The sequence below is a fragment of the Exophiala spinifera genome (assembly GCF_000836115.1).
Source record: "Exophiala spinifera strain CBS 89968 unplaced genomic scaffold supercont1.2, whole genome shotgun sequence".
Taxonomy (NCBI): domain Eukaryota; kingdom Fungi; phylum Ascomycota; class Eurotiomycetes; order Chaetothyriales; family Herpotrichiellaceae; genus Exophiala; species Exophiala spinifera.
In genome coordinates, this window is record NW_015622514.1 from 1,101,537 (window position 1) to 1,127,886 (window position 26,350).

At 52.7% G+C, this 26,350-nt stretch overlaps 12 protein-coding genes across 12 annotated transcripts; 5 read left to right on the plus strand and 7 right to left on the minus strand.

Moving 5' to 3' along the window:
- Positions 1-254: 254 nt before the first annotated feature.
- PV08_02678 (uncharacterized protein) lies at positions 255-995 on the plus strand (the record flags this gene model as incomplete). The annotated part of the gene is made up of 1 exon (XM_016377036.1): positions 255-995. The coding sequence occupies one exon, from the start codon at positions 255-257 to the stop codon at positions 993-995; it is 741 nt and encodes a 246-aa protein (XP_016238606.1).
- Positions 996-2,835: 1,840 nt separating this feature from the next.
- On the minus strand, positions 2,836-3,651 carry PV08_02679 (uncharacterized protein; the record flags this gene model as incomplete). The annotated part of the gene is made up of 1 exon (XM_016377037.1): positions 2,836-3,651. The coding sequence occupies one exon, from the start codon at positions 3,649-3,651 to the stop codon at positions 2,836-2,838; it is 816 nt and encodes a 271-aa protein (XP_016238607.1).
- Positions 3,652-4,673: 1,022 nt separating this feature from the next.
- On the plus strand, positions 4,674-6,318 carry PV08_02680 (uncharacterized protein; the record flags this gene model as incomplete). Its single annotated transcript, XM_016377038.1, has 2 exons — positions 4,674-4,842; positions 4,901-6,318. The coding sequence occupies 2 exons, from the start codon at positions 4,674-4,676 to the stop codon at positions 6,316-6,318; spliced, it is 1,587 nt and encodes a 528-aa protein (XP_016238608.1).
- Positions 6,319-6,507: 189 nt separating this feature from the next.
- On the minus strand, positions 6,508-7,749 carry PV08_02681 (formamidopyrimidine-DNA glycosylase; the record flags this gene model as incomplete). The annotated part of the gene is made up of 1 exon (XM_016377039.1): positions 6,508-7,749. One exon carries the CDS (start codon positions 7,747-7,749, stop codon positions 6,508-6,510), a length of 1,242 nt encoding a protein of 413 aa, XP_016238609.1.
- A 722-nt stretch (positions 7,750-8,471) lies between these two features.
- Positions 8,472-9,098, plus strand: PV08_02682 (uncharacterized protein; the record flags this gene model as incomplete). Its single annotated transcript, XM_016377040.1, has 1 exon — positions 8,472-9,098. One exon carries the CDS (start codon positions 8,472-8,474, stop codon positions 9,096-9,098), a length of 627 nt encoding a protein of 208 aa, XP_016238610.1.
- Positions 9,099-10,179: 1,081 nt separating this feature from the next.
- On the minus strand, positions 10,180-11,961 carry PV08_02683 (uncharacterized protein; the record flags this gene model as incomplete). Its single annotated transcript, XM_016377041.1, has 1 exon — positions 10,180-11,961. One exon carries the CDS (start codon positions 11,959-11,961, stop codon positions 10,180-10,182), a length of 1,782 nt encoding a protein of 593 aa, XP_016238611.1.
- Positions 11,962-13,949: 1,988 nt separating this feature from the next.
- Positions 13,950-14,468, plus strand: PV08_02684 (uncharacterized protein; the record flags this gene model as incomplete). Its single annotated transcript, XM_016377042.1, has 1 exon — positions 13,950-14,468. The coding sequence occupies one exon, from the start codon at positions 13,950-13,952 to the stop codon at positions 14,466-14,468; it is 519 nt and encodes a 172-aa protein (XP_016238612.1).
- Positions 14,469-15,702: 1,234 nt separating this feature from the next.
- Positions 15,703-16,410, minus strand: PV08_02685 (uncharacterized protein; the record flags this gene model as incomplete). The annotated part of the gene is made up of 1 exon (XM_016377043.1): positions 15,703-16,410. The coding sequence occupies one exon, from the start codon at positions 16,408-16,410 to the stop codon at positions 15,703-15,705; it is 708 nt and encodes a 235-aa protein (XP_016238613.1).
- A 282-nt stretch (positions 16,411-16,692) lies between these two features.
- Positions 16,693-17,556, plus strand: PV08_02686 (uncharacterized protein; the record flags this gene model as incomplete). The annotated part of the gene is made up of 1 exon (XM_016377044.1): positions 16,693-17,556. One exon carries the CDS (start codon positions 16,693-16,695, stop codon positions 17,554-17,556), a length of 864 nt encoding a protein of 287 aa, XP_016238614.1.
- Positions 17,557-18,577: 1,021 nt separating this feature from the next.
- PV08_02687 (uncharacterized protein) lies at positions 18,578-19,477 on the minus strand (the record flags this gene model as incomplete). The annotated part of the gene is made up of 1 exon (XM_016377045.1): positions 18,578-19,477. The coding sequence occupies one exon, from the start codon at positions 19,475-19,477 to the stop codon at positions 18,578-18,580; it is 900 nt and encodes a 299-aa protein (XP_016238615.1).
- A 630-nt stretch (positions 19,478-20,107) lies between these two features.
- On the minus strand, positions 20,108-21,704 carry PV08_02688 (uncharacterized protein; the record flags this gene model as incomplete). Its single annotated transcript, XM_016377046.1, has 3 exons — positions 20,108-20,778; positions 20,899-20,971; positions 21,222-21,704. 3 exons carry the CDS (start codon positions 21,702-21,704, stop codon positions 20,108-20,110), a joined length of 1,227 nt encoding a protein of 408 aa, XP_016238616.1.
- A 1,237-nt stretch (positions 21,705-22,941) lies between these two features.
- PV08_02689 (uncharacterized protein) lies at positions 22,942-26,208 on the minus strand (the record flags this gene model as incomplete). The annotated part of the gene is made up of 1 exon (XM_016377047.1): positions 22,942-26,208. One exon carries the CDS (start codon positions 26,206-26,208, stop codon positions 22,942-22,944), a length of 3,267 nt encoding a protein of 1,088 aa, XP_016238617.1.
- Positions 26,209-26,350: the final 142 nt, after the last annotated feature.

Consider the following 26,350-nt stretch of genomic DNA (forward strand, 5'->3'; position numbering starts at 1 on the left):
GCGAAACTTTCATATAGAGTTCAGCAAGTAGTTAGGGCGGCATCGCATCATTTCCCAGAGGGGATCGCTAGCCCGATTCTTCAATATCAGATTTACCTCGTCTTGGCATCTCTGTGGTGGTGGTGAAGAAACACAACCGACCAGCATAGACACCTCAAGTCTACGGCCAAAGGAACAGTATTACCAAATTGATTCTCCAGGGTCTCGCCTTTATTTGTCCTCCTGGCTTTCTTCGAGATCGGCAAACTCACGATATGGCGACCACGCAGATCGTCCTGCCAGGGGACATCATCCCGGCAACTCAACTGCCTACATCACAAAAACGCAAAATAGGCCGAGGCCTCAAGCAAGACGCGGCAACGCACGAGTACATGGCAACGGTAGGCGGACTGTTGGAAATCGACTTCCGCAGGAAAGCAGCTCAGGTTTCTACGCCGTCCGCGCGCTACGTGCCCAAGCCAGGTGACTTGGTGATTGCGCAGGTGCGCGGGTCGTCGGTGGACTTTTTCCACGTCCACATCAACGCGCATTCGCCGCCGGCCGTGCTGCCACAGCTGGCGTTTGAGGGCGCGACCAAGAAGACGCGGCCGAACCTGAAACCGAACGACCTGGTCTACGCCAAGGTCGTTTCGGCGCAGAAGAACATGGAGGTCGAGCTGAGTTGCGTCAATCCGAGCACGGGCAAGGCGGAGCCGGATGGTCTCGGCCCCCTGACGGGCGGAGGGATGGTGTTTGACGTGAGTCCCGGGCTGGCGGAGCGGTTGATCAAGAAGATCGCCGTGGTGGCTCTGGACGACTTGGGCGCCAGGTTGCCCGGGGGTTTCGAGATCGCCGTCGGTTGCAACGGCAAGGTCTGGGTCGAGTGTGCCGAGGCCGGCGTGAGGGGCACATGCGCCGTGGGCAGGTGTCTGAGGGAGATGGACGAGTTGGAGTTGACCGAGAAAGACCAGAGGAAGCTCGTCAATCGAATAATAGCAGATTTTGAACGTGGATGATGGAGAATTGAGAGAAGGGCTAGCCGGCCTTCTTCGATCCGTTCAAGAACGGTCTACCGCTACTGACCTGAAAGTGGAAGGGGGAGTATGAAGGATATGGGCAGTGACATGATGCCGCACAGTCACCCATCCACGTACACATAGCGAAACCAGCACACACGGCGTGCGGTTTCTCTATGGCTTTCATCGTCTAGGGTGCTCTAACTAGGCTTACCCTGTCTATTCCGCTACGCTGTTGGTGGCCTTGGAAAGGGAGAGAAAGAGAGAACGTTCCACAATCATCTAGGTATGGTCCCTGGGGATGAGGTACCGAAGCTTTCTGAGGACAAGTTACAATTCCCCGGGACAAGATGTGAACCAAGGAGACTATGGGCCAAATCTCAAGCATGGCAATCATGGCAAGCATCACTGAAGCCGAAGCTGGCCATCACGAGAGGCCAACACCATGACATACACGAGAAACCGCACGAATGTAATAAAACAAAACTTTGATATGCTTTTTGGAAGATTTTTTATTGGTTGCGCTTGTACTAAATGTACATGACCATCCGCTAGTGCACAATGATTCAGCCTGAACGCTAGGTCAAAAGCTTCATCAACATGCAAGATCTGCCATCCTCACATCACATGTAGAAAAAGGAAGTGTATGTTCATGCAGAATCCCGCAGCCTCTGCCCGTCATCCCAAGCACTAAAGGACTTTTCGTTGTTGGTTTTGTTGCAGAAAAAAAGCATTCCCCATCCATTGGTCGAAAAAAAGTCAAGACAGCAGATAGTGCCACTGTCTCGGTTGTCATTGTCGTGTGGTGTGTCTAGAAGAACACAAAAGATTTCCTCGCCATGCCGTGAAGTCTTTTTTTGCAAGATATCCGGAACTCCAATCATCGTGAGTTGGCGACAGGGTCTGGGAATCCATCTTCTATCAAGCAAAACATGCCATCAAATCATTTTCATTTTCCGGTCGTCTACTTTCTTCGGAAGGAGCAGCCCTCTGTGAGTCTGGCCTTGCCACCAGTGGGTTGGCAGAGGACGGTTTGGCAACCGGCGCACTGGACAACGGAGTCGGCGTGCGAGAAGACGGTGGTGATTGTGAAGCAGCCGGGGCACTTGACGTCCATGAAGAATGATCGGGGGGCTGGGACGAGAGTCTGTGAAGCACGTTAGATTTTTGCCCCCATTCTCCTCAAAACCTTCAGTCATCATCGTACCTTGAGCTTGTGCTTGCGGGCCTCAGCCTGAGGCGTTGGGTTTAGGAGATCGACTGCGAGAACCTGGATAAACGTTGATTAGTATGAAGATCCATGATTGACAGCAATAGCATTCAAGTTGATGGTTGTTGCCACTGATCGTGTGCTTTGACAAAGCGGGGAGAGAATTTTGCAATTCATTGACTTGGGCAGTCGTTGTAAGGGGGTGCATACCATTTTGACGGCTTGATTGATTAGTTTCGAGGATTTGACTTGAAGACGTCACTTTGCTGGATGCTGAAGGAAAAAGATTGAAGCTGCGACAAGGTCGACTGCGATGATATAGGCAGAGGAGAAATGGTGCCGGGGGTTCAAGGAGTGTGCGAGCGATGTCGATTTTGGTGCAGTCTTGGCGGCAACGGACACGCTAATCCTGTTTTTAGCTAGTGGAAGGCTATATCACGTGATGTGAATCTCGTCTCTACCTTCCAGCCAATGACTATGGGGGCAGTTTGGATTTTGCCTGTCCATCGTGGAGTCGCGAAAGAGTCATCTTAACAATGGCATTTCGTCTTGTCAGGAATTCTAAGTCTAGATCTTGTCTACAGGGTATCATCTAGAAATGTCTAGCAACACATCGGTCCAAAATGTGACTCAGAACGGCACATCCATATCCTCTACTCTTTCGTCCTGATCCGCGCCGGCAGTTGGCGACGACATTTTCTCCCTGATAAAAGCGGCGATTGTGTCAAGATACTGCTTTCCACTCGGCACAAAATGGCCACCGGGATGCACGATAACCTGTGTCTTTCCTTCTCCTCCCGTGGCGTCCACCAATGCTTGTGTCCGCGTCTCATCGACCACGCTGTCGAGACTGCCAATAAAATGAATAAAGGGTGTCTGAATCAGAGGTGCCTCGTAGAAACCCGTGTATCTCTCACCAGGAGCTTTGAAGCCGCAATATGCAGCACCGAATTTTAGAGGCGGATGGTTGAGCCGCTCGAACGATGTAGGATAAGGGATTGCCAGCGATGATTTCGACCGCGCGTGTTCGAATGCTTTCTTTCGTGGCTCGCCCTCCAGTAAGGAAGCTACCATGGTGGCCAGGGCTGCTCCTTGTGAAAATCCGATAACGCCGTCAAAAGGGCCTTCAGTCTCGAGCACCTTGGCAACAGTTTCCAGGCCATCCTCCAAAAGCGCATACTCTGGTGGATCCGCTGTGTCCGAACGACGCCACCATCCGTAAGCTTCGATACTATCCGGCTCATCACTTGAGGATGCATCATAACCGGGCACATCCTTTGGCCTGAGCTGTAGGGGACCTGTAGGATAGCTCAAAGAAATCCCAGGAAAAGCCTTTTGTAGGTGCTTCTCCATGGCCCGCGTTTTTGCGTGGAACAGTGGCCCGCTCTGAGTGTAGCCATGAAGCATCAACACTTTAATCGCGGGGGACTCCTTTGCGGAAGGCATGATGGAGAGATATCTGGGTGGCGTAAGCCGAACTGGGAAAAAGAAAGCGGTCGCGGAGGCAGACGGTCGAAAAACTGTTGTGTAGAAGAAAAGTCTATTCATGAGACTATCGTCAGTAGCAACCACTCCGTCTCGCTGCGGAAGCCAGACCGTTAGCAATAAAAATGAACCAGTTGCGAGGAGTTGACCATGAGTTGTTGTTGGTAATCCATAATCCATGCCAAGCATCCCGCTCTCCGACGACATCACGACGTCTGCCTCATGCAAAGCCCCATGCAGACAAACTCCCACCTGCATTTGTCTAAACTATGCTGCTTTATTCGCGTCTGGTTCTCCTATGGTTTCACAGTCCGAACGCTGGTAGCACGCCCCGTCCACCTCAAAGCCCCCCGGGTGATCCACGTCTAGATGGCCTCCCGCAGATCTCCTCCGCAAAGATCGTGCTGATCACTGCTGACCTGCAAGCTTCTCTTTTCTGCGTGGATGAACTGCAGGATGAGACGCTCATGAATATGCGCCCTAGTATTTCCCCTCGTTTTTCCAATAAATTCCCTTCTCGACGCTAAAAAAAAAGCAACAAAACCTTGCAAACGAAGCCTAAGGCAGAATAAGACTCTGGATCAACCCAGATATGGCGAAAGGTTAATCATTTGTCTTCGATACCGAGTGGCTTACCACAAACAACCATGCAGTAACCACAACCTCACAGGCTTCTCCTCCGCAAGGTGAGCACAGAGTCTGGAGACGTGGGCGCTTTCGAAAGGCCCTCGCATCCAGGTAGGTCCACAAGGAGAGTCCCTTCGATGTCTGCCGAATGCGTATATAAACCGCTTCAGGCTCCTCTTTGACATCAGAGCTTCGTTCTTTACTCTTCACCTTTCCAAACCAGTCAAGATCTACTCGGCACTGACAACTTCTTACTCACAATTCTCGAACACTTCCTTAGCCACACTGCTCCTTACCTGATCACGTAACTCACCATTCAATATCGTGCCAAAGCTACACCTTCGGCTCGCTTCATGATGTTTGCTTTCGTCCTCGGGGCTCTCCACAGCTTCGTGGAGCACATCAAACACTTCGACGTTCAGTTTGGACGTCAGAAGATGCCTATCAAGCCCCTTGGGACCATTGTACCTATTGGGGTCGTCAGTATTTTGTTCTTCATGTGGGGTCTTGCCTATGGCTTGTTGGGTACTTCCCCCTGTTGCCAGCAGAGAATCTCATATATACAGTGCTAATCGTTCTGCAGATATCATGAACTACCACGTCAAAGTTGCCATGGGCATTGGCCGTGGGATGGCTGCAGGCCTCGCGGCTGGCTACTATGTTGCATACATCCCTGGATCCCTTCTCATCGGAGGCCCTTTGGTCAAGAAATGCGGTTACCGAGTCGCCATGATCGTTGGTCTTGTCACTCTTGCCTTTGGCGACCTTATGATGTCGGTCGCCGCCCGGGGTTGCAGCTTTGGGGGGATGGTGGCCGCGCATTTCGTCGTTGGGCTTGGTGTCTCGACTCTGGAGCGCTCGGCAAACCCTTACGCCGTCAACTGCGGTCCTCGCGTGCAAGCACCCTTGCGCATCTTGATCGCCCAGGCATGGGCCGGGATCGGAACGGTTGTGGCTCCCTTCCTCGCCAACGCTTTTGTTTTCAATCCGGACACATCATCACGGGCACCGGCAACAGACCCATTCCACCCCGGAAAATGTCTCATGCCGGTCGAAGATAAGACCTCCTCCTGCGACAACCTCGGAACCGTCATAACGTTCTACCGCGTGCTTGCAGGTGTCATTTTTGCCATCGCCCTGCTTCTTACTCTCCTCTTGTTCCGCACCAACGTGGTTCCTGAGGTGGAGGTGCCACCGGCCCCGGCCGTGGACTGCGGCTGGAAAAAGTGGAAGCACCCTCTGGTCTCATGGCGGTACTCTCGAGTTTGGTGGGGTGTTGGTGCCAACTTTTTCAACCTTGGCTGCCAGGTAACCTTTGCTCAATTTTTCATCGAGCACATGAAGGTCAACGCGTGCGCCAGCGATTCATGGGCAGCCACTTGTATGTCCATTGCGCAGTCTGCCTTTGTCGTCGGTCGTTTCACTGCCGCGGCGGCTGTGTCGACACCCAAGGTCAAGCCCCGGTTGGTTCTCGTCTTCTTCATCGCTGGTGCTGTTGCGACGACCGCCGCCGGCACTTCCATCACAGGCGTCACAGCCATTGCCTTGGCCGTCATGGTCATGTTTTGGGAGGCACCTTCGTTCCCGATGGTCTTCGAGAGTGCAACAGCGGACTACGAGCAGTGGACTTCAACCTGTGAGACTCTCATGATTCTCAGCATCTCTGGCGGCGCCGTACAGCCTGCGCTGATGAGTCAGCTCGTCGACTCCGTTGGCATCTCACCTGGATGGTGGTTGACGGCTGGCTGTTTCCTGTTGGTGTTTACGTACCCCCTGGCGACGAATTTGATTCCGTCATACAGACGCGCGGTTGACAAGGCAGTAGTGAGTGCTGACGGGGGTTCCGATGGCGATGTGGAAGCTAAGTCGGAGCCTGGCCACATTTCAATGGTGTCCAGTAATAGCACAGGCCAGATTGACGGTGTTGAGCCCACCTTCGAGCCACCCATCAGGCCTAAATACAACGGGTTTTGGCCTCGCGGACGTAGTGGACGGGTGTGATGTTCATAGCTATCCAGGCCGTCCTGTATCACTAGATAGGGGTTTTGTAAGATTACCAGTGTTGTCCAAGGGTGTGATTTGCAACCAATGTTTTACGAGATTCAGATAGCTGCGAAGTAGAATAATGACATTCTCTCCCACAGAAAATATTTGTACAGCCACAGAGCGCCCTGATTGACCTTCCCATTTTCAAGACCTGCTTAGACGGCCAGACCTTCGTCTGCCGCTGTTATCCTCAACAGCTTTTACAGCTCCAAGCTTTGTAGGCTTAGTCTCTGCAGCAGTCGACTCTTGTTTGATTTGCTTCACCTTCTTCCCCTTCACCGTACCATTAACGGTACCATTGACGACTGTGCCTGCATCGTCTATCTCATCTTTGATCCCCCCCTTCTTGCCTCTTGCAGTTGTCTTTTTGGGCATGATTTCCTCCTCCTCTTCATCCTCTTCAACGGCAGCTTTCCTCTTCTTTCCCTTGCCCTTTGGTTTCTTTTCGTCGTCACCGTCAACAATCTCCGCCTCGTCCATCTCTTTCGCGACTGGACCTGTTTTCTTCTGTATGCTCGGGACAACGGCACTCGTTCGCCCTCCAACCGTAAGAAAAGCAATCTTCTCCCCATTAGGTAAAGTGTTTGACGCATTCTTCTTGCCCTTCTGCCACCTGTGCTTGAACAACCAGTCGTCTGGGAACTTTTCAGAGTCGCCCAACAACTCGACCGCTGTGGTGCACACGTACTGGATGCTCTTGTGCAGCTGCGCTATCTGCTCGTCTGACAGAGTGTTTGCGTACTGCTCTGGATGCATCTTTGCGTTGTACATGATCTCGTCGCCGACCCAGTTCCCGATGCCGCTGATGTTGGCTTGGTCAAGCAGCATCGCCTTGATCGGCACCTTCTTGGCCCGGCACTTGGTCTTCAGCCACTCTACCGTCACGACGTCCTTGTCGATCACCGGGTCTGGGCCGTTTTCTTTGAGCGGTGTAACGTTCCGTATCTCCTCTCCGGGACAGTCGACGAGTCTGATCCTTGCAAAGCGCCGCATGTCTACGAACGCAGCCTCGACTTTGTCCTCGCCGCTCTCAGGCGCCGTTTCAAGCAGGAATTTCACGAACTTGGGAGGCCACGGCTCTTCTGCCTCTCCCTCCTTGCGCCGATAGTAGTACGTGTGTTCATCCTTGAACTTGAGCCAGCCAGACATGCCGAAGTGCATCACGGGATGTGGAGGCGATGACATGATCATCCAGAAATATTTGCCCTGCTGGCCGGCATCGACAACTTGTTTGCCCGTCATGTGTTTTTGGAATTCTGTATGTGAGCATCCTGCTTTGCCGTAGACGTTGTTGTCTTCATTCGCGACGACTTTGGCGATTGTTTTGCCCTTGAGAAGTTTGCGAATGTAGTGCACCGTGCGGGCAACCTCGGCGATCTCTGGCATGTTGAGAAGTCCAATCCTAGATAATTAGGGAACGGTGTGGGAGGACGAGGAGTGACCAGTAGAGCCAGGGAAGTAGTTGAACAAGCAGAAGAGAAGCAGGAGAAGGACAAGAAGAGATGGGCAAGGATGAAACAGCTCTGCTTACATACTAAGGTAGGTAGCAATACGCCGTCGCCTGCCTGGATTCTGAGTTCAACTTGTCCGTTTCTGCCTTTTGACTCGGCGCGGCGCGTTCGACGCGTAAAGTGTCTATGACGTGATGTGGTTGGCTGGACTTGGATTTCGCCGCAGCCTCGTCCAGACCACAATTTCTACGCTTTAACTATGAGCTGCATACATATTGTACCGTACTACAATCCCCTTGAGAACCCTCTACTCCCACCGTTTCCTGTGCCCAGACCATCGAAGAGCTTCGACAGGTGCACCGGCAGCTCAAACCCATACGCCGCCGCCGCATCTGCATGAGATACAGTAGATAATCAAAGTCCACCATTACATCTACCAACGACCAAAGTCCCGACTTCAAACTGGCGTGGTTCTGGATCTCACTTCCCTCCGAGACCTCATCTCCCTCGCCCGGTCACAGCAAGCCTCTTCCGCCTCCTCCTCCTACTACTACCACCTCTCCCGCTCCCTCGCCTCCCTCGTCCTCACCGCCGTCTTTTCGGAGGCCCCTGTCGTCGCAAAGCCCTCCCAATCCCGCTCCCAAACCAAAACTCGTCATGTCCAAACCAACGGCCACGCCGCCCCTCACACCGCAATTCTGCTTCGACACACGGGTGCTACGAGACTTTCTCCGCCTCTCGCGGGCCAGCATAGACGACAGCATCTCGACGACGCTCAACGCACTCATCACCCCCGCGAGCACGTCGCCCTTTGACCCGGCCTCGACATCGATCCGCAGCCCCGGGCCGTATCCTCGGCCGCCCATCCCGGCGACGACGACGAGGACGTTTCTCGAAAACGTGCTATTCCCAAGCTGGAACTCGCGCGCGAGCGTCATCCAGTACTGCACATCCGTCGCAACGTCGCCGGACCCGGAGGACCCGGACGTCATTGAGCGCGAGGCGCTGAACCGTCGGGACGCCGAGCGTGTCGTCGACGAGCGGCTCGACCCCTACAGCGCGCGGTTTTTCCCCAGGGAAGCACGCACCGAGATGCTGGCGAGCGTGCTGCGCAACGAGGTGGCGGTCGAGGGGATCGTCAGGGCGCGGACCTGGGGGACCGTGACGGACCGCTGCGAGGGAGTTGGAGGTAATTGGGAAGGGGAATTCGACAGGTGGAAAGAGAGGGAAGGAGGAGGAGGAACAGGACCAGGAACAGGAACAGCAAGTACGAGAACAAGCTGAAGCTATTGGCTATTCACCCCGTGTCTCGAGACACACGTTCAAACACGTTTCAGCATCATTTACCTAAACTCTACAAATATCATGTCATGTCACGTCACGTCACTCACCTCGGCACCGCACACCGCACACCGCACAGCACGACAAAACACGATATACGATTATAATGCACCGATACGGTGGGCACGTTTGACCTCTCGCAGCGGCCCTCCACGATCAGAATCAGCATAACAACTACATCGATACCCACAACTACAGCTACAAATGCACCCTCGACCACGAGCATGACCATAACCACATCCATACCCACCCATTACAACCACATCCACAGTGTACGTGGCATGGGAACCGTCTTGTATTAGCAGATCGAGAGCTCAAAGGGAGCACCTCCAACCAACCAAATATTGATCACCAGCAAACAAAATCCATCGGGAAAAGTACTTTACTTAACCTAGTATTATACGCGCCATCACCACCAACCGCATCCGTACATAGTACATAGTATGTACATGTGTGTACATGATTAGCAACGGGACGGAAGCAAGCGATCTTGTTGTCAATTGCACGCATTTGAACCAATCTGAACAGGCATGGTGTTAGCGTGCGCGCGGAGGGCACACTTTCTTCGCGCAAACTGTTCACTGTCCCTGATCGCCTTCAAGCCACGGTCCATGTCGAGATAGAAGAAAAATTATAAGCTCTACTCAAGTACCTTGACCTCATTTCACACTGTTTCAACTTCGAACATGTCTACATCGCCACGCTGTTTGACGGTCCTATATTAAGGGCATATGCAGGGTGTCAAAAGGGTCTCTCTCTCGCGCGTGCGCGCGTGTAGAGACATCCTTTTCTATATGTCTCTATCCATCTAGATGTCGTATACTCACATCATCATCATCGCTCATCCCATAAACATGCAATGTCCATTGCCCCTGTCTCAAGTGACCCAACATAAATCAATGTGACCCTTCCCATGTTCATCCAAAAGCAAATGTGTGACGGCAAGACTACTCCGGTAAATGCAGAATACATGAGCAATACCACCACCCCAATGTATACGCTCAAACATGACAATACCACAAATCTACCACCCCCCTCCGCTCATCCCAGCAATCTGAGCGATTCTAGCCGTATCATCGAGAGTTTTTGAAGCCTTGTTTTTTCCGACATCGCTCTCAACCTCTCGGAATGTTGTATAGGCCAATTTTCTCAATGATATGCCAACCAAGCTGGACCACTGGTTTAAGAAGTCCTGCACCTCTCCTGTGTTGATACCATTGATGGCTTGTTGGCTCCCGTTGGTAAGGTGACCGTTCTCGACAACACTGCCATTGGTCATGTGGATGTCGCCGTCCGATTCGCTCTCACATTCAGAGTCGGCAGAGTAATAGGCTTCATCGACTCTTCTGAGCCACTCCTTCTGGCTCTGCGGGCTTGTATTGACCACTTCCTCACCCCGTGTTTGAGGGAGGATGGATGCAACATCATCAATCCTGATCTGCCCACCTCCATTCGTGCACCCACCTGGACACGCCATGACTTCAACATACGCATAGTCGCTTCCGCCACTAGCACCTGCCGCCATACGTCTTGCGGCACCTGGGAGCTTGGACTGTCTGGCTGGTTTGAGCTTGCGAACTAGATTCTGAATATTCCTGAAACCATAGTACCGTGCGCATTTCATCAATGTCTGCCCCGAGGAAGAGACTAGCGCGTACTCCATAACATCAGCATTGCGACCACGCTGTACCGAGATGGTACTGCCTGGATGGCGTGCTTGTTCCGTCATGATGATGTGGTATAAGTACCCGCCAGAGGAGCCTGCTGTGACAGACTGCTCGCTCCGCCGCCGTGGCTTTGGAAAAAGAAAGCTAGAGAGTCTGCCTTCCGGGAACGGAGTTCTTTCGGAGGGTGATAGCGGCTGGAGGGGAAGCTGAGCAAGCTGAACACCTCGGGCTTCGGCAAGGGACAGGAGTTCTCGCGACGTGATTACGCAGTCAACGTCCCGGACAGGCGCGTCGGCCAAAGACGAGGACTGCCACCACTTGTGCGTCAACTCCTCTCTGCTCGCTTCTAGCTTTTTGTCAAAGCATGGCATGATCGCCAAGTGCCATATCTGCGAGGGTGGGATACCGAGTGTTTTGCTAAGAACCGACTTGAGGAGGGTTCCTGACAAAGCCTGGGGTGATTTCAGATTCGACAAATGAGGTAAGATGTAAGGATGTGTCTTCTCAGCATAGCAGATCCAACCGGGACAAGCAGACGTCAAGACTGGCTTCGGCTTCGACTTGGCCTCGATCGCATCCGCCACCTCTTCCGCTCCGAGGACAAGACAAGCCTGCCGGAGTTGATTTGTGTCCACAACATACGAGAAGCCGCTGTTATGATGTCCTCCTATCCGTAAGCCCTGCGATCCGCTGAGGAATTGTTCTATCAGGAACCCTGACTGGTGTTCGGAGATGCCATAGGTAGCAGCCAGACTCGCTCGGACCTGAGGACTCACGCTGGCGACGAATAGTTTGGCATCGGGCGGAGGAGGAGCATGGCCGTTGACTGAGCCATTTCGGCTTTCGACGAGGTACCGGACATCAAGCGGGGGATAGGAGTCTAGAGTGTTCAAGACCTCGGTGTGTGACTGTAACGAGACAAGGACTGCTTCTGCGGAGGTAACGCAGCCTGAGCAGGCGAGACAGTCTGTCAAGGAAATCGACGCTGGCGCGGGGTTTGGAGCCTGTACCTTGTCTTCGGTGGTTACTTCGTAAGGATTGGACTCCGCCTGGGCAGGAAGAGTCTCAACGGGCTTTATGCAAGCGACGCCGGGCGAAATGAAGTCGTTGAGATCGTCCGCAGATAGGATGGCGCTCATGGCGGCAATCAAAGGGCGCCGCTGCCCGCGAAGGTTGATATCTCCAGTGTAGTTCGGGGGTGTCTTCTCAAGATTTACACGGAATGCATTGTCTGGGACGATACCGGAACATGCAAGTGACAGTGGGAAGCCCTGGTAATTTGAAGAGTGCTCTCTTGAAGGAGGCAATTAATAATGTTCAACGTACCGCGCCCGGTGTCGGAATTACATACAGACTGAACGCAAGTGGCAGAGAAATTTCCCCGCTGGAAAGTGGCAATTGCTGCGCGCCGCTTTAAGTCCCGCTTTCGGTGGGAGATTTTTCCGCGGCCGATAACTCCGTACAGGCGGCGCGCTGTTTTTCCATCGATCAACATCGCAAAAATATCGAGATATCAGCCTTGACTTTGACCACCGCAAGAAGGACCTCAGCACCAATCCCTCTCAGATCTCTACCCCTTGTGGAATCCATAACTTCCAAAAAAAAGTCGAAAGTTGACTCTTTTTAAATATTCTGGGTACTTGTGTGTGTAGATCGGATTTGATGTCTGTCACAACTTTAGTTGTATCAAGTCTTTTAAACTCACTGAGATTTAAGGGCGATTAAGCTTTTGATCTATGATGATGTTAATGGAATCTCTTATAGGAGCTGGAAGAATTAATTATCATACCTGGCGAAATATCTTTTCGAACGGTCGGGGATTCGAACCCGCGGCCCTTCTCTTCCTTACTCGCCCGCGGCCCTCGTGATTCCTTGCTCGCCGCAGTGAATGGACGTCCGCCACATAGCCATGTGGTTTTAACCTGAGCCATCACTGCGGGGTCTTGGTGTTGGGGAATAATTTCACGGGTTCAATTGATAACATCTGAATATTCGGTGGTGAGTGAATGGTTTTTGGGTGGGTCGCGAGATGTGTAGTTAAGACTGATATATAGTGTGGGATGTGATGACCGAGCATGCAGTGTATTGTATCTATCTACCTAGTGTTCTCGAGAACGGACAAGATGAGGAAAAAGAGCAAGCCTCGTGATGGAGTCTGCGAATGGTCACAGCTAGAAATGGATGAATGAAACACTGCCACCTGCGTGCCCCAAGACAATTGTATCAGCATGTGCCGCCACGCAAGTCGCATGATACTCATCCGGAAGCCAAAGAACATTCTCTGAGCCCATCTTCAGCCACTCCTTCGTCGCAAAGAGAGTAGATGGCCCGTCCAAGGAGACGGAGGGAATTGGAGAAGAAATCACGCCGACGTCCAACCTCCCTCTGTCAGTCTCGATATAGCGGCCGCAGCTGGAGAGTTGCAGAGAACGAGCCTCGATATCGCAGTGAACCACTCCTCGAGCCAATTTCTTATTCACGTCCCAAAACACGAACGATTGGTCATCCGAGGTAGAGACCGCGTAGGTGTCATCTGCTGAAAATGTTGCAGAGTTAACCGGTAGGGTGTGACTTTTGAGAATGTCGTAGGTGTTGCCTGCTGTTTCCCAGATCCTGATGGTCATATCCGCTGAGCAAGAGAGTAATAGTGTGCCGTCCGAGGAGAACGACACACTGTTCACTGCATCTGAATGGCCTATGAGCCTTTGCGAGCAAATGGTCTTTGCTGTTGTATTCAGTCCGCACTTTCCAAGCATGCTATAGAATGAGTTAACATGTTTATTGACACACTTTGACTTTATCGGCCAAATGAGATTTGGGTCGCGCGCGGATACGAGGCTGATACTGTACGGGCCAGAAAAGCCGCGACTCCCAAATGCGGGAGCATCATCAGTCTATGTGCATAAGGTACGCCCTTCCAGCCTTACGTATTTCCTTGCACTTCACTTCTCTCCTTTTCGTCTCTCTTGACTCTCAAATTGTTCGTCTACTCTCTGACAGTGCCTACGCAGCCGGCTACAGACTCCATTCGTTGACAGCGCAAAGGATTAGACCGTCGCGCGGCTCCCACAGCCTGACCGACCAAGACCAACTTCCACGTTCCGACTCCCATAACATTGTAGGAGGAATGGACCTGGACGAAACAATGACGACTTCAACTTCTTCGTCTCCTCCGGCATCGTCACATCCTGACAACAACGAAGACGATTTGTTCCCTCAGTCGGCCTCCTCAGCGTCCAATGCTCCGCGAACCCCGATTCCTCCAAACGAACACCTCAACGACGCCGCAGCACCCGGTGAACTCTCCCCGCCAGGGTCGCAGGGCCACGAGAATGACCACCACCACCAGCCTGCATTCAACGAAGCAAACACGAGCAGTCGAAGATTGCGAAGTGCAGGATTCGGTAACCAGCGCACTGCAGGCAGCGCGAATCCCTCCTCCTCCTCCGCCACCGCAGCATCGGCATCGTTTGTAGAAGACAGCAGAGAGGGCGGTGCAGGATGGGGCTGGAAGAACAAGAAAGCGCAGGAAGAGATGTCGCGTGCCTGGGACAACGTGGTCGATCGGGATTTCAGTCTCAAGGAGTACGGAGATGTCATGATGAAAGCAACGAAAGTCGATGAAGAAGGGCTCTTTGCCAGCTAGCCATGCTCGCCAGCATGAGAGAACCACCGGGTCGGACAACCCTGCGAGTCCTTTGGCAAACGAAGAATCAGAGGAATCAGAGGAACCAGACACTGAACCAGAACCAGAACCAGAACCGCAGGCCCCAGTTGTTGCAGCGCTGCGGCTGAAGCGCCCTTACTATTTCTTTGTTCAAGGCATGCATGCATAGCGTTGGTGTTGGCGCCTGAGGATATGATAAGAATGGGTCCATGGGTTTTTACGTATCAGATCGCGCTACTGATGGCGTTACACTACTGCAGCGCCATTCAAGCAATGAGAATACCTAGCAATGAGAGATCGTGCTAAGCAGATGATGAATGAACGAATGGGAAAAGCTACGTCGTATTTGACTGCATGAATGCCCTGAAATGCTGATGCCGCTCAGACACCCTGTCTAGGAAAATATCTAGGGTGTACCTCCTAGTATACTCTTGTAGATTGCGCGAGAAGAATGGAGAGGATGCAATGGTGTCTCTGAATATTCATCCACTGATATTCCTACAATGTAGTACGCCTCCTAGACTGAACCTATCTTCGTCTCTTCCTCGTTCTGTCTGGCGCCCACGAATTCCCCTCGCATGTCCCATCCTGGTATGAATGAACTTTCTGGGGTCAGATGGAGAGTAGAGTTCGACCTGGCGAGCCCGGCTGGGCCACCTTCATGAACACCCAGGGATACCAATCTCTGGTACCTCCGTTTTCAACGCGATGTCTCCTTGCTATCGAGAGCCTGACACTGTCCATCTGCCCAACTGCCCCCTAGCATCCACCGTCGCGCAAATGTTAGCTGCTTCGACGTATCATTGATTTCCAGCCCGCTCATACTGTGTGGATGATTTGTCGTATAGAGTAGCGTTGTGTTTATCTCTTTGGCGAGCCTAGCCCATTAGACTGTTCGTCGAACGCCTGACAGCGACGAAAAGCTGAGCCAAAGGGTGGCGGGGGTATCTGGCGGCTGACATCTTTAAGTCGACGGATGGCCGTTCCGTGGCCGAGTAAGGAAGGCGAGGTCATCATGGAAAAGACTCAGCATGCAGTTCGCAATCGGCGAATGTAGAATGCCGATGGAAGAGGTTCGCTGTCCAGAATATGGCTGGCATATACCAGATCGGTGGCAGGTCACCGATATCTCCACGGAGCCCCCTGTCATATTGGAAAAGTCGAGTCACAGCACACGGCAATACGCTGCCTGAGCCTTTGTAAACCCCCGGATTTATCTCCTTCCTGCTGGGGCCAAACCCGGCACGTTACTGTATCTTTCGTCTCGTTCTGTCTTGAACAAGACCTGGCACCAGAACTCCTTCGCATCAGCGTCCCACCACGTCCAGTACCGTCCCTCACGGCGATCGACCTCCCGGGACTGTAATTTGAACGCACACGTCTCGTACGGCTCCGCAGCGACAAGCAGATACTGGTAGTCCCTTTCTGGCTCTTCGATCTTCTGTTCGAACGCGCTCATGAATCGCACTCTAGGTTCCACGCCCGGTGTGATTTCAGAGTACAGCAGCTGAAAGAGCAACCCGACCTGTCGCGTCAGAGGGTCTCGAATCTTAGTGATCTTGTAGCCCGGCCGTCCGATCTTGACCATGTTCTTTTTGACTTGTACGCCCATCATACCCGACAACATTTGTCCATCTTTTTGCGCTTCTTTTTGCTCGCGAGCAGCACGGCGAGCGAGGTTCGTTTGGTGCTTGCGACCCTGTGTATGGGCGAGATATGAACCATCGTTCTGGTGGACCGTGAGACAGAGTCGGCATTCAAAGCTGCCAACGTGGTTCTTGAAGAAGTAGGGGTCTTTGTCAAGATCGATGGTCTCGAGCGCGAGTTTGCGAAGTCGTTCTCGTCGGTCGGCGTTGGTGGCGGACTGCGAGGCCACACCGCCACCGCCGAACTTTGAACCAGCGCGGTTCTGATAATCCATGATTGACGTAAGTACGGCCGTGCGACTTCGAATTGTCTGGAGACTATAAGTGGAGGCAGCGTGGAAAAGGGGCTCGGTGATGTTGGTTGTTGTCGCTATGGAGGAGGGAATGCAGCGAAGAAATTCATTCGAGTACGAGTAGCGCAGCCTTTCTCCGCACTGGGCAAGGCTGCCGAGGACGAGGCTTCGCAAGGCTGGATGGATATCGGAGGCACCTCATAGAAGCACGATTCGAAGTCGGACACCCTTGGTTTACAACAACAGACTACAGCAGGTCGAAAAATGTCTGAATCCTTCTATACATCGTCATCGGCTTCAACTTTCCCTAACGCTGCAGCAACATCTACGCCTCCTCCTTCGTCCCCTATCACAGGCAGCGCACCTCCTCCGCCCCCGCCGAAACCAGTCTCGCATCTCAACAGCCAGGCTCAAAGCGCCAATGCAAGCCGCACTGGTACTCCCGCGCTCTCGTCAACACCGACAGCTGCTGGACCGGGTGTAACAAACTCTCCTCGACCACAACCTCCTGTCCCAAACGCACAGCCGTCTTTCACCGCAGCCCCATCACAATCGCAGCCACCATATGAACCTATTCCACCCCCATCGTTGTCCGACCACTGGATCCCACCTCAACTGCAGGATAAACCTATCAATGAACTCCACACGCTCGTCAACAATCCATCCTTGGTGGCATCGATAGCCTCGACGCATCCTTCCTACGCATCGTCTCTCGGCCCTCTTCAGGCCGCGATCAATGCCAATATCCAACTAGCACAGCAAGTGTCTCAGGTCGAAAACCAACTACGCCAACTACGAGACGAAACTGGCCAACTTCTACTCAAACATGCCTCACTGCAAGCACAATGGAGGAGAAAGCAAACTGAAATGGATGATGCTCTGTCTCCGTGGGGTCCCCGACAAATGTATCAAAGGCTTGTGTCGAGTATAAGTGAGCAAGAGGCGTTACTTAGAGCCACGCAAGAAAGTTTTCTCGAAGGCTCAACCAGTGACACGGCGCATGGCAAGGCTAGTGAGAAGGAGGTCAATGACTGGGTACGAAGGATAAGAGAAGGTTCTACGACACTGGAGAAGAGGAGAGAGATGAGGGCCAGATGGGATGAAGGTAGAGTTGGGGGATGGAGATGAGCATTGATGTTGATGTTGCTTATCACAATTCAACGAGACTCCTGCCCTTTGAAAACCCCCACTCTGGACAATACGGAGTCGCATGCAGAATAGCAGTCGATGTCTCAACGAGGTCCTTGGACTGAAGCACCCACTCAGATCGGATTGACGGCGTCGTGGTTGCGTCATGTTACATGAGTGTGCAGTCGTCGAGATGGAGGCTGTTGGGATAAGGAGGGACGGCCTCTAAGCCAGCTAATTTCTCATTGTAGCACGACCAAAAGCTACAAGGTGAATTACGGCTTGACATTCCCAGACAGCAGTGATCGGATCGACCAGCGAGGAGCCCTTGACGTACAACATGAAAAGAGCATCTACAAGCAGACATTCATGGCTTATCAAAGGGGATACGGATCTGATTGGCCTTGGGATCAGGTCGACATAGGGTAAGGCTTCAGAACAGGGCCATGGCTCTTATCGGGAGTGAGACTGTTCCATTTGCAGCATCTTGACGGAAACGAGATGTACCGCGAACAAGCTGGAGAGAAGCGCGTTCTCTGGCTTCAAGGGATTTTCTCCAGCCGGCGCGCAACTTTATGGAAAGGGGAAAACCGGACCTTCGGATCGGGAGCCTTCATGCTTCAGGGGTGTAATACAAGATGTCGATCTACGTATGAGGTGTCCACTTCTCAATGCCAACAATCAGGCCTTGAGTAAGTAGGTACGTGCCTCTGGATTTACTACACCAACTAGAGAAGGACTTGGTCATATGCAGCATTCTTTGATACCGGAACTTGAAGTAACTACCTGCCGGGGTACCGTCTACTATCCGGACACGAACACCGTAGTCGATGCGGAGGACCCATTCCATGATCGCAATGACAGGGCCCATAACCCCAACATACCATACGGTTATATGTTTGCTTGTTCTATAGCCTCTACGAAGTTGAGATCGGTTTTAAAGTTCTCTGCACTGTCTGTAACCCTTGAGCTGTGACTTTGAGCACCGGATAGTGTCCGAGTTAGTACTGTACCTGGAGTACTAGGTAGTAGTATCATCTGGCACCGAGGCCACCACGACCCAAAACCTCGTTTCCTCGAGCAACGAGTCTTTCCCGCCACTCAAGTCGTTCATCCGCTGCACAAACAACGCCTTCGCACGCTCCCTCACGCCACCCTCAGTGCCGGCAAACTGCGCAAACATCTCCTTCTCGTCGACGGCTCTGTCAAAGATCTCCCCGGCCTCGTCGAGCTTGTAGGTCGTCGTGGCGTACGCCCTTGTCTCGAAAAGCCTGTCGACGTGGTATCCCGCGTCACGCACCACGCTCGCCAGGTCCTCGATGGCCTCGTACCTCGCGGCACCGCCGTCCCAGAGCACGCTCGTGCCCAGGTGTCCCGCGACGTGGCGGAAGACGTTCATCAGCAGGTTCGCCGATCGGGTCTGCACGTCCGTGACGAGCTTGCCGCCGGGCCGTTTCAGGAGGGGTTTCCACCGCCTGAGTGCGTCGACGGGGTCGTCGAGCAGGATCAACGCCGAGGCGCACGTAATAACGTCGAAAGAATTGCTCGGCGTCACTTCGTTCGCCGTGCTCGTCGTGCTCGCACCCACGAGCAGCACCTCGTCAACGTGCTGGATATCACCCTCGAGAAATCGGACTTGCAATCCGGCACGGTCGGCTTTGCGGCGCCCCTCGTCGAGCATCCCGGGGCTGACGTCGACGCCGACGACCACGCCCGAATCGCCGACTGTAGATTTCGCGCCCAGTGTCACGAGGCCCGTTCCGCATGCTAGGTCCAGCACGTTCTGGCCTGGTCGTAACCCGGCCCAGACGAGGTAGTCTCGCGCTTGGTCGACGTGGACATGGTTCTCGTCGTATGTGTTGCTGCGGGCGTCGTAGAGGGCTGTGATGGAGTGGAGACGAGAGGATGCGTCAAGAGGCATGTCGATCTTTGTTCCCCTTGATTCCTTGATTCCTTAAGGGTTTTGTGGTTTTCTTTTTGTCTTTTTTGAATTTTCAATTTTCAATTGTCGTAGGGTGAGGTCATGCTAGACAGGTGATAGAACATCAATACATAAAGTACCTCCGAATTTCGAAGCGGAGGCTCACTCAGTGGCCTCTCCTGATACGTTGAGTTGGAAGAACGAGGTGGGATCGATGAGAAAATTGATTTGTGACGTGAAGGAGTTCAATGTCAATTTTCGGGGGATAACTAATTAAACATTGCACTGTGAATAGTTATGGTAGGCAGGGAGTGATGGTCAGATATCAGTGGATCTAAGGCACCTGGATCGTAGATAATACTGGGAAGTATTCGGGATATGGGAAATTTACACAAACACCCACATAGGTATCTACAAGGTCAAAGGTACTCGTCAACTGCGATACGTGCATCTCCAACTTCATCTGGATCCTGATCTTCCCAGTTCTAGCTGTATCGTACATATCATATATCCATCAGTGCCACCCTCCCCCTCCCACTCTCCTTTCTTCGAGACGGGAATGTAGAGTCGGGTAGATAGATAAAACGACAGACAAGTAAATCAACGTTAGCATGGAAGACAGGTACCCATTTAAAAAGACACACCACCGACACGTTCAACCGTAGCTCTCACGTCGTCCACGAGCAACTCCGGAACCTCCCACGCGGCCAAATGCCCTCCCCGGGCGTGCTGCTTGGTGAACACCACGCGCCCCAGCGTGTGCAACCACAGTTCCCGCGGCGGCGTCAACTCGGCGGGAAACTGGCTCACCCCGACCTTCACGTCGCCGCTGTCGCGCTGCGCGACGGCCACGCTCGACTCGCCCGCCCGGTTCGTCTCTTCGTAGTAGATGCGCATGCTCGCTTCGGGGCCCGCGGCCGAGAAGGCGTAGATGCACACCCACGTTAGGACCTCGTCTTCGGTCCACGCGTACCCGTCGGTCCAGCCGTGGAGTTTTTCGTAGATCCACGCCAGCAGCCCGACGGGCGAGGACGTGACGGCGATGGCGATGGTCTGCGTCTTGGTCGCCTGGATGTTGTAGTATCCCAAGCCCGTGCGCATCGTGTGCACGCTGCGCCCGGCCGCCGCAGTCTCCCACGCGTTCAGGGGCGTGGACTGGCATTCCGCGAAGAGCTCCGCGTGGGACGTCGCGGTCGGTTCGGCGGGGATGGCCATGTTGATATGCTGAGCTTGGACGTGGCCAGGGTACTTTAGCGCCATGAACCGGGTGGTGAAGTAGCCCAGGTCGCCGCCCTGCGTCACTGTTTTGTCGCGCAAGTCAGTTAGTTGGTGGATTGATGTACCCATGCTGGAACTCGGTACCGTGTGCCAACAAAATACTTCCAGTCGGTGTTGACCGTCGAGCATTGAAAAAGACGTACCGTATCGGTCATAGCCAAGTTTCAGCATCAGTTTATGACAGACTTCGGCATGCTGGTCGACGCCGAATCCTGGCTAGAAGGGGGATGAAATATCAACACAAGTTCCGTGAGTCGATCAGACAGACCGTCAGCCAACCAGCCGGGCGGGCGATGGTATGGGAATGTTCCGATCGACGAATCGTGGCCATGAAAACACAGAGATCCAGCAAGTGCAATGAATGAATGCCAGCAAGTAGGTAGAGGTCTGCAGTAGTAGTGCAGAACCCATCTGGGTATACTAACCGGTGGCGTCATGATCAAGAAACGTATATTGACTTGCTTACCTTGACACATCCCTGTGAAAATCCAAAATTGACCAAACTCGGAGCCACGACGTGGAAAGACTGTGTTCCTTTTTCACCATTCCCTTCTCCATTCGCGTCCACCAGCAGAGGCAGAATCTTGCTGACTTCGAGAAAACTCCCCGGCCACCCGTGCACGAAGATCAACGGAATAGCACCCTCGGCTTTACTCGTCGCGTGGACGAAGTGGACATCGAAGGCACCAAACCCATCGACGTCGATCTTGGTCGTGAATTGCGGTAGTTCGGCATTCAGTCGAGCTTCGACCGTGCGCCAATCGAACTTGTCGCGCCAGTACCGTGCCAGACGGTCGATTTCGGCATTGGGTGTGCCGCGTGCCCATGGATCATCTTCCTCGACTACCTCGACTGGAAGGTCGTCATAGAGTGAGAGTCGCGAGCGAGTACGAGCGAGGATGGTCTCTGGGACTGAAATTTCGAAGGGGGTGATGTCGGAAGTAGTCATTGTCGTTGTTGTTGTTGTTGTTGTTGTTGTTGTTGTTGTTGTTGTTGTTGTTGTTGTTGTTGTTGGCTTATGGGGGATGATGGTGTTGGTGGTAACAAAGGGCGACACGGCTCACAGACTCGGGAGCATACAACTGAATATACATATACGTACCTTCGTTCGGCGAGAAAAGGGGGGAGTGAGTGATTCATATCTAAACTCTCACGAGAGTCCAGCAGTAGGTGGCTGACAAACTGCCTACCTGAGGCTTGATCGCCCGAGTGACTTACTAGTCTCGGAGGGACGCCTGAAGGCCGTTGTCACACGTCGGCCGTCTGTCAGGTAAATGCGAAGTAGGAGTATAAGAGGTATAATGAACATCAGAACACGGTCCGGCCAATTGGCCACGGATGTGCTCTGTTAGAACATACTCATGTCGTCGAGGGCGTCGGTTCATGAAAGGTGAGGAGAAGGAACTGACCAACTACTTGACAGTATCCACTCGAGGGACCAGATAAGAAAATTGTTAAACGAGCTGTACTCAATACTGTACGATACATGAGGCGACCTAAACATACCATTGTACCCACATAGGCACGTAGTAGTTCCTCTTGTAGTAAGTACCCGGGCACGAAGCTGCAATATCGCAAGGTAAATATCCACCTCCCTCAAGGTTTACTCGGTTCAACGAAGGGGACTCGCATCATAAGACCCTTGGTACTCCTTCCTACGCTTACATCCCGGTGAATGACTCATACACCGGCGCGATCACCAAGACCAAAAGACCAGGACCGAGACTGAGACCGAGGACCAAGTGCAACCATCAAAACACAACAGATAGGGATCTATGAGTGAGCAACTCCTAGGCAAGATATTAGAACTACCTGACTTAGCCAGGTCCAGCTGGTAGATACAATACCCCCCCACCCCAGGCGCATCAGGTAGGTAAGCGAGATAGATATTAGAAATTCTGCTACTATATGACCTGAGTTTGTTCCTGCTACTTTGTCCCAGTAGACCCAGTAGGCATTCTATCCATCATCCATTCCGTAGGGTATTAAAAGATCGTGATTCATCTTCATCCCAGCACGAGTACTCGCTTCATGGCCCGGAGCACCCATGCTGATCATCGTTTCGAGGCGGACCAAACACCATCGGTCACAAGTCACCTCGGTGCATAGGACATGTTGACTATCAATGAGACCGGTGTTCAAACCTGAAATTCCACGCTGGTCGTGGATCCTGGTGTACACAGCCGTTATCCATGTGCTTCACCAGCACCACCATCCAACGATTTCAATTTGTCCAACTCCGCCTGCAACTCTTCGATGACTCTTCTCAGCATAACAACCCCTCCACGGCTCAGTGGTCGTAGGAACACCTTGGTAGCATCGTCTTTGCCTCCCTGGGAATCCAATAAGCTCTCATCATTCCTAGCCCTTGCAGACTCGGACCTTTCAATCAAAAGCTTGCCTTGATTCACAATTGTACCAAGCAGCCTCTCGGATGGCTTTTCGGAGTTTTGAGGCAGATATAACCACGCCAGGATATCTGCCACTCCTTTCGGCGGCCGCAGCAGTGCATGCTTGACGAATCTTCTCGCAATGACAAACGCCTTTTCGCTGTACTGCTCTGCGTCGTGAATATATTTGGCGTCGTTCTCAAGGCCTTCAAATCCGGCTTCATTGTAGAAGGGGTTCCTAACAAGAACAAGCCCTTGTAAAGAAACCAAGACTTGTAAGATGGTAGCCTTTTCACTCCAACTCTCCGTCTCATGCTTTCCTGACCAAGTGCCCAGCAGACTGAGACATATCTTGCCTTCTTCGTAAAGATTGGGATTGATCCTACCCATGCCACTCGTCCAGCTGTGGAAATGGGCCGTCGGTGGGGACTCAGGAAATCTTTCTGGCAGATGTAAGTCGACTAGGAAAGGAGCATTTTCGTAAGGAGTGTCTCTAGGTCCAATGATGAGGCATCTTAACAGATCGAGTCTGCTTTCATAAGTGCGCACATAGATTTCTCCCTTGGGCAACGAGGACGCCAGAATTTTGTGTTCTTTGGAAATTCGTTTCAGGAGGGCGAGAGATGATGGAGGCGAATGGAGCCCAAACTGATCTGATGGGGGCTCTTCGTCGAGTAGGAGAAATTGCGGCGGTGGCTCAAGTGGTATTACGCTCGATAATGGCGCATGTGGTGGATGGTTCAAAGTTTCTTCTCCCGCCGGGGGCGAATTAGGCTCATTCATTTGCACATCTTCAGCATCTCTCACTTCCATCTCGGCGTCAGTGAAATAGTCGTCCTCCTCAGAGACCCAATTCTCGTCGCCTTCGTCGTGATCAAGGCGTTCACCGCCTTCGTATTCGACACTCTCGGATATAGGTTCAACGTATGAATCATCCGACCAGTCGTCGAAACCAAAATCGTACTCGTCCGAAGAATCCACATCCATCATATCGCCATCATCGAAGACGCCGTCCCGTTCATCTATGACTGCTATGATCCCATCAGGATCCGTCTGGACATCCCGACAGTTCTGAGCTGCACCCAGTCGCACAGTCAGTGAGCCATCGAGTCCATTTGCCACGACTTGGCCTACCCAGTCGACGTCTTGTGGCCCTGCATCAATTGGCCTCGCGCGAGTCGCTGGCGTTCTGGCCGGCAAGGGAGCAAGGGGGGCAAGCTCTCTCTCTATTGCTCCTCTCAGTGAAGTTGTGTGCCTTGGTCGACCTGCGTCGACGCCTTGACCAGCCTCGTAAGCCTGTCGGCGCCTCATGATTTCTTCAGAGTTTGCGAGAATACACATGTCCTTTTTCCTCCAATTCAGTGCAGGAAACGATAGGATTTCGTACAAAGAGACATCCGTCACTGTGTCGCCGATGGGTCCGAAGTGGGAACCTGGAGCCAAGATCGATCCCGACGCCCAGAGCTCAATTTTGGGTTTCTGATACCAACGGACCGTGGCCACTCTCTCGCGCGGCTCAACGATCTGAATGACACCCACTTTCAGCGGTATCAAATCGTGTGGACGCTCAAAAAGCGCCACCTCATTGAAATCCGAGGTTTTGAGGTTGCGGCCATCCCGAATTCCTACCGGTCTTTGACGCATTTCTTCGCGCATAAGGACGATATCTGCAGGCTGTAGCTCGGGTTCAAACAGGCCATGATCCTGCAAATTCAGCGAGTCAGATGTTGTCGTAGAGCCATCTTGCCAGAGTACTGTCGCTTTTTGTGTCATGTTAACGACTATGAATTCGTTGAAGTCCCAGTCAGGAAAATTGCGCGACACAACTTTCACCAGCCGGCCATGAGAATTGTCCTCATCAATGCCTTGGTACTTGACAGCTGCCCCCGTGGGATCTCTGAATTTGACGTGGGCACCCACAATAAAATCTTGACCAGGAAAGACACGTCGTGTGTCTGGCTGATGTTCAGGTGGTGACCTTGAATTCAACGCTACCGTCGGTGCTTTACCTGGCATTTTAGGAAAGTCGTAGACAGTTACATTCTTGTTAGGGATCAAACTGGCCGGATCTTGAAAGTGGTCAACGTTGTGGTAGATCATCTGCTCGTATCTCGGGATTGGGGCCGTACTTGAGGACCTTTCTCCGCCCTTGTTGTTGGAAATCCATTCCATAGCAACATCTCGGGCGCGAACATCTAGTACCACTCCATGTCCAGAGCTTTTGGGATCATATGAGCCGCGAATCCATCTTCCCTCTCTCAGGCGACTACGGTCAGCAACAACCATTTCCCCCGGCCGTAAGCTTCCCACGGGGATCATTGTCGACCAGCCTTGTTTGGCAACAACAAAGTCCGGCTTCCGGAACCCGTCAAACTCGGGGAGAGTGATCAACGGTTTTCCATGGTCTGGAATAGGACGATGAATGCCGTGAAATCCGGCGACCGCGACGATTGATTTGTTTTCGAGCCCAATGACCACAAGGTACTCAACATCGTCGACCAATCCTATCCAGTTGTTACATGTGAGGTATTCGCCTTTGACCACATCTTGTGCCGTTTTGATTTCCCGAGAGGGGACGTTACAAATCAGAGCATGCGGATTTGGATGAAAGAAGGGATGTGGAGGACGCGAGGCGCATGCAGGCGTGCACGACGGGATTTCGGGTTCGAGGGAGAGAAGTTTGAAGACTTGTACGTCGCAGGAAGCGATGGGTTCGAGGGTGTAATTCTCGTCCACATCTATGACCGTCCCAGTCATGCCGCTGGCATCCTGCTTTACGACGTCGCCAATCTGAAACGAGCGGCTCAGGAGGATCAAATCATTCTCGTCCACGAGCGAGCCACCATGTATCTCGGCGGCCCATCGGACAAAGACATGACCGACTGGTGGCACACTCGTGGTGACAAACTCGTTGAGCGCATCGGGAGAGACGGTACTGTGGCCGATGATTAACTCATTTTCCATGTGAAGGTCGCCGGGGTCGCCGTTGGTACGGGTAATTGTCCCACACAGTCGCGAATCGTCCTTGAGAGCAACATGATCGTAAATATCGAGGGTTCGCATCTGTCCAATTTGAAGAACTGAACGGGCATTCGTGCCAGTCGTGGTGGGGTGCGAGGAATCATATCAAGACAGAGTGAATGAGGCGGAATATATCGCACCGGCAAAACCCCGGCAGCAGGCAGGCAATGCCTAACAAGCCAAA